Genomic DNA, 13,688 nt, shown 5'->3' on the forward strand with positions numbered 1-13,688 from the left:
AGTCTAAATGAAAAGACTTTATTTTTTGTTCCTGTAGTGAATTCTGAGGTAATAGATGCTGTTAGTGGCTTGAAAAGGGAAAAGAGCCCTGGATATGATGGTAAAACTAATGATTTGATAAAAGATGTAATTTCATTTGTAGTCATACCTCTCACTCACATTTATAACTTGTCTTTAATGCATGGAAGTGTTCCTAAAAATTGAAAATAGCTTAAGTTGTGCCTATATATAAAAAAGTGAACCTTGTAGAAACGGGTTATTGAAGACCAATTTCTATACTTACTGTCTTTTCTAAGATTTTGGAAAAAACTTGTATATATTAGATTGATACAGTTTTTGAAATCGTGTCAAGTTTTCTCAAATTCTCAGTTTGGTTTTTGCGAGAAACACACAACTTATCATGCTGTTTTATGTCTTTTAGACAAAATATCTTCGGCACTTGATAAACACCTCCATACAGTTGGTATATTTTTGGATTATTCCAAAGCTTTTGATACGGTAAACCATAAATATTTTGTTGCGCAAGCTCTCTTATTATTGGGTAAGAGGACTTGCACTCGAATGGTTTAGAAGTTATCTTAGTAACAGACAGTAATTTGTAGTAGTGAGCACAATTTTTTGTTTTTGGTCCTCGAAAATTAAAAAAAATTGCACCCCCCCCCCCTTGAGCGTCAGGGGGGGGGATCCGCCACTGGTCCCCCACCCCGTGTTGTACATTATCCTCTTCTTTACTATTCCATTATCATTATTCTGTTTTCCTTTTTAGTCTACCATATTCTATAAATTAGTGGTAAATCTGATATTATTTATAGTCAGTATATGTAACGAGATTAATATTGTGAGTCCCCCTCCCCCTGTATTGTAATCTACTTCTTAAACAAAAAAAAAGTTACTGTAAAGGTGATCTGCGTTTCAACAAGCTGTGCTTTTTAACAGACCACCTGTTTTCCACATTTGTTAAAGTCTTTATAACTGTTTTATTGTTAATGTTTTTATGCTAGTTGACGATGAACTCGTTGCTACTGTTCCTGAATGAAATGTTTTTTTATGCAAGTGGAAAGAAATAAAAAAAATCTCGAATCTTGAATCTTGAATTGACTATGAGATGAGCAATATTAGGAAGATCCGGGACGAAATCAAATGAAAACAAGTTTGTTATCTCCTTAAAAGTTGTTTAAAGGGATAGTTGAGTTCTGTTGCAGTGGGCGCTACACAAAATATTTTTGTGTGAGATAATAAAAAACTTTCAAATTTGAAAGAACATAATATTTAAATGACACAATCATCTTTGTTTGATCAAAATCGGTTCAGAGACGGCTGAAATATAACGATTTCTAATACTTGTGTACCACCACAAAATAGAATTTTGAAAAATTTGAAAAAACCGTTGAAAAAAACGAAATAACGCCTTTTACGTCGTATTTCAGCCAATGCCGATGTTGTTTTTTGTTGTTGGCATTTTCGTGTTGCTTATACCACCCACAATTAACCGGCTCATGTATTGTTATTTTTAATTAAATAATTAATTAACGGTCACCGTGTTTCGTTTAAAGTGGAGATAAATTGGTATGATCGTAATGGCTAAATTTTACACATTTTGGGATCTAAAATTACCTTCATAGCAATTGTAGGTTCTAAAAGGGCACTATAAATGTCAAAAATAAGAATAAGAGCAATAACCATGCACTTCGAAGGCATTTGCGGTCTGAAAACAGAACTCAACTATCCCTTTAAGGATGGGAAAATCTAAATATATAAGCTTGTTTCGTGAGAAAACTTCCCTCTCCCTCTTTGGTAAATCATCTGAACACAAGTTGGGAACATTTTGTTTTTTACTTCCCTTCATTATGAATATTAAAGAGAATATTGATAATATCAGATTTAAGAGGAATATCAAAAAGTTATTTACCAGTTTCTGAATATCTATATAACATTATATAGCACAGTGGTATATTGGTGAAGCCTCTTGACTCTCATACAAAAGGTTTGTTCCTTGTCAGTGATACTGCTTACATCCTTGGGTAAGGTGTTTTGCCCACATATTCCCTGTCGACAACCAAATTGTAGTTGCAAGGATGGAGTAATAACAATTGCATGAAGAGCAGTATCAATAATGATGTGGCTATACCCTGGCTACATCCGACCAAATGTTCACAGTCAAGTGATAACAATGTTCATACTGTTTCTGGTCATTTATATTGCAAGGTGAGAGTCGGGAACAATATAAGGGACTAAACAATAGCGCATATACAAATGTATCAAACGCTATAAATACAGAGTATAAATATTATCATTAAATCGTATTTTTCATGTGATATTGACACATCCTATGCTTTACTATAAGAAAAGTAAATACTGTTAAAGAAAATATAAAATCTAGTTTCTTATCTTAAAAAATTGAAATGGATAACAGACAACATTTGTTCTTGTAAACGTTCTCTACTTTTGGTAATTGTACTAAGTTGTGTTGTCTATAGTTCAACTGTGGCCGCGGCAACGAAATTAAAATTCCTCCGTGTCACGGATCATGGGCATCACAAAACCACGACAATCTGATTCGCCACCAAAGACAAGCATTGCACATCCCCAAACCGCCACAATAACTCCCAAAACATAACAGTCAGGAGGCCAATGTCTATGTGCAAGATGTCTGCGATAACGAACACTTTATTCACTAGCCTTGGCTCCAAGCGCACGCAGGCGCGTCACACCTCCCTCCTTAAAACAGAAAGTTATGGAAGAACTTTCTGGCAACAACATGCATATAGTCACAAAGCATGCTCTGTAAGTTAAACTCTGTAACTCAAACAATAAACATAGTTATTAGATACATCTGCATAGTAACAGTAACTGAATACTTTGGCTAGCTCATCGTTGTATGCCTAGTGAATAGTTTTACATAAAAGTACACCTGTTTATCGATTAACAATAAAAAACAAGAAGATGGGATTTCAAAGAAGAATGAAGGCCCTCTTTATAGACATGTATTCATTGCACAGCAACACTGGATAACTACCGCTACAAACTTTCTTTTCTTTTAAAAAGAACAACTGGCAATAAAAAATAAACATCATTGCCACTCAAAACTGAAAACATTGTTCTCTGCCTTTTGATTAGACACAAATATGTCGACCTGGATCTGAAATATTTCAAATATGCTTGTAAACCTGTAGGTAATATTATAGTATTAATGACTGCTTTGAGAGAAATAGTTGTTTTTATACGCTCAAGGGAAAGTTAGAATTGTGCTATTACCCGAGGCGTGCCGAGGGCAATAGCCCAGTTGTAACCTTCCCGAGAGCGTATAAAAACAATTATTTCTCGAATATTAAAGCAGTCATTTAAACTTTTATATGCCGAAAAAAAAAAATTATGTCGAAGATGGGATTCGAACTCTTGCGTACAACAGGTGTTGTAACCAAAATCAGCGCCTTAAACCGCTCGGCCAGCGCGCTCTGTCACCATATATAGCAGTTTTCTCTAATATATACATTAAAATGGATTGAAAACAGCTTCGCGTGGTCGATGCTTCGCCGCTGCTCGATTAAACGGGCCCTTCTTTTACTTTTGCAATGCATATTGGCACGAACTTAGATCAAGATCTATCGGCAGATGTTTTTTTTTTTTTTTGAAAGTTTATTTTCGTCTTCATGTCAACAATGCAATATACAATTGTCGGTAAGATCGATCGAGATTCAATTGTATTGAAATTACCGACCAATTGTTATGTAATGCATAGTAAATTCATCATTTTTGGTGATAACTTCGCGATGTCGTCATTTAATTTTACCAAACTTGGCAGACAGTTGTCACATGTATAGATACAAATATCTACTTAGTTTCATTGACCTAGGTATAGGGTGCGCCATTTTAGATCAAGTTGATATTATTTCGGAATTTATCCGAAAAACAAGATTTTCAAGTCGGTCAGAGGAAGGATACCTATATATATATATATATTTTTTGTGGGGGGGGGGGCAGGAAAGGGCATATCTTGAAATATCTCAATCCAAAAAAGGTACTTTAGAGGGCGCTATTTATATCATGCATCAAGGGGCTTCAACTCCGCTTCTGCATTCGTGAAGCCATGGGGACATTTTGGGAGTCAAAAGTTCACACTGCTCTCATGTAGTAGTAGTAGTAGCTGTCTGTCGCGAAGCGACAATGACCGCCTTCATTTTCACTTTACAGCTGTTCTCCATACAGCTCGCTGGCCTGCAGCAGTTGTCCAAGTCTTGGTTTCAATTTGCCTCCGCTTAAGGTTCCTCTTGATCGTGTCCTTGTAGCGAAGCCGTGGACGACCAATCCCTCTTTCGCCAGCGGGTAGTTGCGAGAATAGTACTTGCTTTGGTAACCTCTCAGAGGGCATCCTGATGACATGGCCTGTCCATCGTAGGTTCTTCCTGATGAGCAGGTCCTCCATAGAAGGAAGGTTTGCTCGCTCTAGTACCTCTTTGTTGGTCACCTTGTCCTTCCAACTGATTCTCATGATTGCTCGAAGGTGTCTCATCATGAACGCGTGAAGTTTCTTTACTTGACTTGTGTAGAGAGTCCAGCTTTCCGCACCGTATAAGAGAGTGGATAGGACGATAGCCCTGTAGATTTTGCACTTCACTCTTGTTGAGACATGATGGTTGTTCCATAGCCTGGTTCGCAGTCTTCCAAAGGCACTGCTGGCCTTTGACATTCTTTTCACCAGCTCAGAGTCGATGCGTCCGTCTTTGGATATAGTGCTGCCGAGGTAAGTGAAGTCATCTACCTGGTTTAGGGCTATCCCATCCACTAGGATCTCCTCCTCCTCTCGGTGGTCTGTACCTGGTTGGAATAGTACTTCAGTCTTTTTGATGTTTATTTGTAGACCGAACTTCTTTGATGCTGATGAAAATACATCTATAACATGTTGCATCTGCTCTGGTGTATGAGAAACAAGAGCACTGTCATCTGCAAAGAGGAGTTCCCTCACGAGAATCTGTGTAGACTTCGTCTTAGCTTTGAAGTGTGCGACATTGAATAGGTCGGCGTCTTGACGTGATTGTATGTAAACGCCTTCCTCAAAGTCCGCAAAGGCCTCCTCCAGCATCGCCGAGAGAAAGATGGAGAACAGCGTAGGGGCCAACACACATCCTTGTTTTACACCGTTACTTACAGGGAAGCTATGGGATGTTTCGCCTGCTTCCTTGACTTAAGCCATCATACCCGTATGTAAGGACTCTACCATTCCGGTGAACTTCTCGGGACATCCATACTTTCGTAGTAGTTCCCAAAGACCTGTCCTACCAACAGTGTCAAAGGCTTTCGTGAAATCGACAAAAAACACATAGAGGGATCGGTTGTGCTCAATGCACTTCTCCTGTAGTTGTCTGAGGCAGAAGATCATATCTACTGTGCTGCGGTTGTTCCTAAATCCGCATTGCGTCTCCGGCAATATATCTGGTGTGGGTATTCAATCTGTTCAGAAGGATCCTGGCAAAAACTTTCCCTGCTATTGACAATAGCGATATTCCTCTGTAGTTTCCACATTGAGTTCTATCTCCTTTTTTGAAGATGGCGACAATATTAGCATCCTTCCATTCCTGAGGTACGGAGCCTTCTGCCCATGCTTGTTGTATCAGCATTAGTAAACTGTTGGTTAGTGTGGCTCCTCCGTGCTTCCATATCTCGCTTGGTATCCCATCCACTCCGGGTGCCTTGCCATCACCCAAGGAGGCAATTGCCAGGTTTAGCTCTTTTCGTGTTGGAATATCATCGAGTGCAGTAACTACAGGTCGCTGGTTGATCCTATCACGCGCTGCAGGCTCGATATCTCCTGGCTGGTTGAGTAGTGTCTCAAAATGCTGCGACCATCGTTCAAGCACCCTTTTGTTGTCTGAAAAGGTTGTGTTACCGTCCAGGGACTTGAGATGAACTGTACTCCTAGTCTGGGGGCCCCAGACTTCTTTCAGTCCAGTGTAGAAGGACTTCATGTCATTATTGTCTGCGGAGCGCTGCAGGTCCTCTGCCTTTTTCTCCCACCAGGTGGTTTTCATTTTCCGTGTGTACCTCTGCAAGTGTCTGCAGGCTTCCTTGTATGCGGTGGTGGTTGACCTGGTGCTTCTAGTCTGTAATACACGTTGGTGTGTTTCATTCCTTTTCTTCATGAGTATCAGAAGCTCGGAGTCTTCTGGGTCAAACCAGTCCTGGTGTTTTCGCTCTGGTTTACCGAGGGTGTTGCTCGCTGTGTCATATACTACTTTGCTGAGTGATGCCCAGGTCTGATCAACTGCCATTCCCTCTTGCACTCCCCAAGTCGCCAGAGCTTTCTCCATATCTTGCTCTAGCTTTAGCCGTTGTGTGTTGACGTGTAGCCGGTCTGTGTTCAGCTTTGCAAGTTTAGTAGCTCCTTGCTTCCTACGCTTTGAACGTAAAGCAAATGCAATCTTTGATCTTAGTAGCTGGTGATCGGTCAAGCAATTAGCTCCACGCATAGTTCTTGTGCTGTGAACATGTATTAGCCTATGAAGACGACAACTTTGTAGTGCACCAGCGAAATATAGATCTTTTACATGTTAAGTAAAGATTTGCATATTCATGGCTCTTTTTCACTTAGGCCTATTAGCATAATATCGCTATGAAAAAACAAAACAAAACAATGTGCATGCGTTACTATCGATCGGATCCTGGGGCCAGTCCCGAGCTAAAAGTGTTGAGCAAAGGTCAGAGTGTGTGTGTGTGGGGGGGGGGGGGGGTAATAAACGCTTAAATGGGAAACATGGGGGCAAGAAACTTCACTGTTAGTAGAGTGGAAATGACATAAAGAAATTTCAGTGTTTCCATGGCAAACATAATGACCCGATTTCACCGTCTGCCTCAATCTTTTTTGGGCCTCTCAATTGTTTGTTCCTTGTTTTATTCATATTTTGTATTTTTCTTCTTTTTAATCAGTCAGATTTCTCATATCATTTAGCCCACTTAACATGTGCCATTTTCAGTGCCCAAATGATAAATCATTCATAAAATGTTCATATTGTGCCCCCCTCCGAACCGTAAAATTTGGATCCAGACCCCCCTTCAAATACTGAAATGTCCATTTATAGCCCTAATAACCCCCCTCCCACCACCACCATGGTTGCCCATGCTGTTTGGCACTCGCTTACTTATTTTGTTTTTTAACATTGCCTCCCCTATCCCCCTCCACACTGTAAAGAATTTGTTATACTGCATACTCTATTTTTGCCCTGCCAACTCTCTTATTGCCGCCTTCCCTCAATCTCACGAAAGACTGTATCAGTACCGTCACACCCTAGTCACACAGCTATGCCATTAAAGAGTAAAACATTTTGTGCTTACATCATCATAATCACCATCGTCACATATCTTTCACAAAATAAGAAAATGAAAGAAAAACAATTGAGCAATAATTTTATTAACATTTATAAACTCATCTATGAGGATAACATTTTAATAATGATCTTTTCAAATGCAGCATAACATAATATTACATCAGCAAAATGAAGGCAACAGAATGGGGAAGGGGCTGTTGTCTCTTGAACACATATTTTTATGGTTTGAGATTTCGCAATAAATTACAAAATTTAAGTATTTTAGAATAAAATTCAGATTATAAAATCAATTATCAACATGCTATTTTACTATGTAAAGCACAGGTGTATAGTGATTTGTATGAGTATTTTTTTTCTATATAAGGAACTATTGGTGTTGTTGTTTATCATTATCATTATCGTTTTAATTATTATCAATATTATAAATATTGTCATTATTGTTTTGACTCCGACATCATTACATTTTCCCCTTCAATTTAATATCCATCCCTAATATATTTGTCATTACAAAAAAAATAATAATACTTTCAGGATCCTTGATATCCTAACCTGAACGAAGCTTGGTAAACTAACCTCCTGGGACAACCTGCCAAAAAAAAAAACAAGGAGAGAAGCACGAAATTAAGATTTAAACTCGATCCAATCATTAGAATTTTAAAAAAAATAGTACCTCCTAACTATTATGTCTTACGTATTAGTTTTATTGACAAATTATAGACCTATGTCCACGTGATAGGTCCTGTTTTAAAGTGTATAGTTTGGGTTCACATTCATTTCCAAAAGCTTTACAAGATACATAGCAACATAAGATGACAGTTCCCTCGAAATATTGGTGATATCAGACTTCTAGTAAAGAGGGCTGTAACCCCCCTTTCCCCACAGTACGAAACACAAATGTATAAAGTCCAAGATGAGTGCAATGTTTGCAATGTTCGCAACCCATGCGTCCTGTACCTTAAAGGTATAGACCAGTTTTGGAAAGCCCCCCTTCCCCCCTGTCAAAAAATGAAATTGAAGCTCTTATTACTAATTGTGTGAAAGAATATGTTTTTACTAAAACATGATGATACAAGTTTTGCCGGGAAACCGCCTACTTATTGATATATTTGGTAAATTATTATATCTATCCGGACGGGGTAGATATCGCGTAGTTCCATATACATTTTTATGTGTACAGTGCTTGTAACTTTACCAAGACTGGGCCAAATTTCTTATCATTTTTATGATTCCAGAACATTGCAGCACACACCAATACTTATATGCTAGATGATCAACCTTTTCTGATCGATTCCACAACGAGAATGTGCATACATTGTGTGCGGGTAAGCCTGAATCCAATGACCGGGTTAATAATATACTTTTCTGTAAAGCGCTTTGAGAGGGCCTCCGGCCCTAAAAGGCTATGTAAGAACGAGCTATTATTCTTATTATTATGACCAGAACTGATCTATACCTTTAATATTAGATCTACACAATAACATCTGATTATCATGCTAGGATAAAATGCATGTACAGGTTAGCAGTTTCTATGTATTTTCATGTCCTTTAGAGTTAGAAATAAATATCCATTTGATATTAAGGGTTGGAGACAGAATTCTCAAAAAACAACCACGAAAAAAGGGGGTTGAATAATCCTGAAAAATCACTATAAACAAAGGAAATATTTAAACATTAGTAATATACAAATTCAAGAATACATAATTTGTCTAAATATTTTTTCCTTAACATTTCAAACAAGGCACTGTACCATAAGAGCACAATCAGGGGGGGGGGGGAGGGGGTTAGGATTGGGGAAGTTAGGAAGAGACTCCTTTTTATGGGGGGGGAGGTAGATCTAGTCTAGCTTTATCCGAACTACGCTGAATCAGGACCTGGATCACTATGCTTCAACACCAAGTCATAATTGCCCATTTGAAGGTCTATGCCACTGGCAATGTCACGTGCGAAAAAAGGATCGCAGGTAAAAATCTACCTTTGTTAACTTCGAATTCCTCATTGAAATTCCATGTTGATCCTCCTAAATCATTTAATTAAAACAAAAATACTACATACACATACATAACTAAGTTCAAGGAACAGGATTCGTTCATAAATACGTGGATAAATGCTGTCTAGACATCATTTATCTCCTCATCGTAACTTGAACTTTGCTTTGTATAAGTACATTCGCAAAGCAAAGTCAAAGGTATAGTATTCTGTAATGGATGCGGGGATGAATGCAGTTTAGAGTAAACCACTCATGAGACAAGAAGACACCTACGATCGATGAACAGGCATAGTCCTAGAGCATCAATTGGTTAAAGTCAAGTAAATAGTTTCATAGTTTCAGAGTCAAAGTAATCTAGGTCCAGATTCAGCATACACTTAAGACTGTTGGAACTTGTCTATATAGTCTTTAGTCTAGATCTAACACTGAAGTGTAGGCTAGGTAAGTTATAGCCGCGCCAGCTCAGGAAACGCAGTCACTTCTTGTATGTTGTTTAATACAGCCGGCTAGCTAGCATCGGCAAAATAAAAATCATAATCCGCTTAAAAAGATCCCGGCTTGGAATCGCAATGAGACATTTGTACAATCTTTGTAACAGTTCTACATCTACCACTCATTGTTGTCAATAATCATGGTACGAACTGAAAGTTTAAAAGTATGAGAGGTGTCGAACTGAAATATTATACGGTAAACTTCTGATAGTTTCTAGATAATTTAACGTTTATTTAATCAATTAAATTCGTTAGGTCAGATAAAAGAAAAGGGGGTGGGATAGAGGGTATTACTTTGTGACAATGCATCGAGCCCACTGACTTCCACGACAAAAACATCACACTCATTACAGAGATCATGACACAAAATGGACCTTTACTTACTTTTCTTTATATCATATGAAATCATATGACTTGACAAACTTCTTTTAGAAGAGAAAATCACTTGAAAGAACAAATGTTTCATCTTTCGTGTTTGAATAGCTAAAAAGTTCCACAGACCATACACTCGCCATTTTTCAGATCCTTGTGGACATATCGTAGGAAAATTGGGAGTTAAAAAATATTGTATGCATGACCTAATACATAAAACAGTTTGTTAATAGCTTATCACCAAACAACAATTGGCAAATTTGTGACGTCATTGCTCATGAATAAACATTGACCCTCCAAAATCGTCGTTCAAATTAGACAAAGCTCTTTATAATGCATCCAATGCGAACCTATGACATGTCAGAGATCACAATTTTTGTTGTCCCTCTATTCCTCTTTCGAAGGACAAACTATCTATGATCAAATCGCTTTGTCATGCAATGACCATTGGTGCGTGAAATTCGGCAGGGTGTGTGTAATGACAAGATTAAAATACTATAAAACTTCGAGACAAATAAAAATAAACTATAGAAAGTTATGGCAGCTTTTGGTTTCATGGGGTAAATTTTAAAAGAATTTTAGCAATTTTTGACGAAATAGATTTTGGATTTGAATTTAAAGTTTGAAGATGGCATTGTGAAGGCCAGTTTATGCATCGCTGGTGAAAAAAACATATATCTAAAGGAACTTATTAGAAGTCGTTAGCATCTAGGAGAGTGGAGAGGCCTTAAAACGGACCAGAAACTGACAAATGACGCCTGGACGGGTACGCATGCTTGATTTCGGAAAACGTAGAATTAGCAGACCTTGACTTTATGAAAGAGATTAAAGATAAACTTGAGTTCTAGTAAAAAAGAAAAGACATTGAATTCTCACAGAATCAAACGAAACTTACACTGAATGTTCAAAATTACAAATAAATGTCATTTGCCAAACAATTTTGGTAGAAAATGTATACTGGCTAATGAGCATAGAAAGATAATGAAATCAAGGTTGGTAGCCACGACACCTTTTGTGTAGTCCCATATACATCTTTTTGTGTACAGTGCTTGTAATTTACCAAGACTGGGCCAAATTTATTATGATTTTGATGACTCCAGAACCTTGCAGTACACACCAATACTTGCATGCTACATGATCACCTTTTTCTGATCCATTCCACATCTTTTCTTACACAATGCAATCGCATGACCAGAACTCAACTTTATCTTTAATGTGCCTAAGAAGTTTATAAGGAATCACACTTGGGGAAGGAATCTGGATTAGAATATCAAGAACTGCGTGCAGAACGAATGGGATTTTGAGGAAGAAGAAGAAAAAGAAGAATTCAGTACGCGAACGAGAACACGGTATTGTCGAAGACGTCATATTATGAATATTGATAATGATAATAACTAATAATAATTAATGCTAATCATGATGATAATATATATTAATAATATAACAATAATGATAATTATTATAACAAATAATAATACATATAATACTCGAAAGTACAATAAGTCCTATAAATTACTCAGCAAGGCCACAATACAGATATAGCTTTCCTTCACAACCCGACGAGATAGACAAAGGGCTGGTGTGTATATACATCGTGTACATGCATTTACAGAGTGCAAGAACGTATCTGTAATATATATAACTAAATTCAGTTCGATCAAACGTTGTTTTGGAACTCACCATTATATCCCATATGAAAGTTACCGTGGTCCACGCAGTCAAACAGCACAAAATCAACCTTCTCGTATAAGCATACTGGGTAGGAGTGGGCTGATCCCTAGGGAAATGCAGCGGAACCGAAGGTTGAGTTGTTAAATGTATAGTGTTCTAGTGATGGTTTTTTTATTGCTCTTCAAAGCTGTATGTGTGTGTGTCTGGACGTGTCGACTATGGCGGGCGAAACATGCCATATACATGACAACTATACAACCATACATCCATTCAATGGATGTAAGGTTTTAACCAATCAGAACGCAGGAAACTGTACAACTATACAACCACTAGCTGGACCCGCGGAAATCCGCGGGATTCTAGAGGGGGGCGGGGGGTGTAAATAGATATATAGAGACTGTCTAAATTAAAACCACCAAGAACTTTATTTGCCATTCAAGCCATTAAAAAAATATACTTGTTTAGGACCCGCGGAAATCCGCGGGATTCTGGAGGGGGGCGGGGGGTGTAAATAGATATATAGAGACTGTCTAAATTAAAACCACCAAGAACTTTATTTGCCATTCAGGCCATTACAAAATATACATGTTTAGCGTCCCCGCCCGCTTCCTTTTTGGGGGCCGCCTCCAATTTTTTTTTTTTGAAATTTTTTGAATTTTTTTTTTTTTTTTTAGGGGCCGCCTCCTATTTTTTTTTTTTGAAAGAAAAAAAACATAAAAAGCACTGCTAAAATGTATTTCTGACTTAAAAAAAAAAAAAAAAAAAACTCGGCCGCCATCTTGAAAAATAGCCTGAATGTCAGGGAAAATGTACGGAGCGGCCATTTTGAAAGAAAAAAAAAAAAAAGGGGGGCCTCCTCCCATTTTTCTAAAAAACAGGACGCTTTAAGCATGTTTTTTTTTTAATTTGGCCTTATATTAAATTAAAAAAACAATCCAACTGTACCGGTAGTTATTCTTTAAGCCACTGGAACTGCGTAGAGTTCTGTAGAGTGGCGTACCGACTACGCAGAAATTAGGCTGCGTATTAATGGGAAAAAAGTCCCTGCGTAGGTTATGCGTAGGCTGGCGTACGGGTTTGCTTATGGTTGCTTACTGTGTTGAAAGCTTTTACTGCTTTGTCAATCTGGCGTAGGGTAGCGTACTGTTGCGTAGGCATGTAGCGTAGTGTTGCGTAAAAAGACATACTTTCTGCGTCAAGTTTCTATGCCTAAAGTACGCGAAAAAAATTAAACATGTTGAATTGTTTTTTTATATAGTTTTCGTGAATGGAGGTATGAAATCAAAGCTTATTTTGTGATTATTACGGCCATGTATACTCAAGTTTGATTATCATTTTCTAAAGGAAAGTTTTCACAAGAAAACCAATGGACTGACACTTCAGTCGCAAGCTGCTTTCATTCAACACACAGTACAGCTGCGTGCTCGGGAAGCTCAAACACCGGCACCGGGCACCGCAGGCGTCCGACGCCTGCGGCGCCGGTGTTCGAGCTTGCTGGAGTTAAGCTGAAGTGTGTGTGAGGAGAGATCGAGAAACCACTGCACGAGCAGTAGTTGTTTTGAGAGAGAAACCACTGCACGAGCCGTAGTTGTTTTGTAAGGAGAGAGGGAGAGAGAGAAACCACTGCACGAGCAGTAGTTGAAACCCGAGCTTTATAGACATATAGTCGTATAGTTGTATGGTTGTATGGTTGTATAGTTGTATAGTTGTTGATTATGGCACTTCGGCCCGCACGCTGTAAACTATTCATGCGTTCGATGGATGCATAGCCGTATAGTCGTATAGTTGTATGGTTGTATAGTTGTACAGTTTCCTGCGTTCTGATTGGTTAAAACCTTACATCCATTG

At 38.2% G+C, this 13,688-nt stretch overlaps 1 protein-coding gene across 1 annotated transcript; it reads right to left on the minus strand.

The window, feature by feature from the left end:
* Positions 1 to 5,182: 5,182 nt before the first annotated feature.
* LOC115927674 lies at positions 5,183 to 6,464 on the minus strand. The gene is made up of 2 exons (XM_030993831.1): positions 5,519 to 6,464; positions 5,183 to 5,430 (listed from the first exon to the last, which is right to left on the minus strand). The coding sequence occupies exons 1-2, from the start codon at positions 6,462 to 6,464 to the stop codon at positions 5,183 to 5,185; spliced, it is 1,194 nt and encodes a 397-aa protein (XP_030849691.1).
* Between the last annotated feature and the right edge of the window lie 7,224 nt (positions 6,465 to 13,688).

Source organism: Strongylocentrotus purpuratus, unplaced genomic scaffold, assembly GCF_000002235.5.
Source record: "Strongylocentrotus purpuratus isolate Spur 01 unplaced genomic scaffold, Spur_5.0 spur5_contig_850, whole genome shotgun sequence".
Lineage (NCBI taxonomy): Eukaryota > Metazoa > Echinodermata > Echinoidea > Camarodonta > Strongylocentrotidae > Strongylocentrotus > Strongylocentrotus purpuratus.

What these genes read in the sequence shown, in the direction of transcription:
- LOC115927674 (XM_030993831.1), bottom strand. Translation starts at nt 6,464, where the DNA reads ATGCGTGGAGCTAATTGCTTGACCGATCACCAGCTACTAAGATCAAAG. An exon ending in AAAAGGAGATAGAACTCAAT is followed by an intron (nt 5,431 to 5,518) that starts GTGGAAACTACA and finishes TACCCACACCAG; the next exon opens with ATATATTGCCGGAGACGCAA.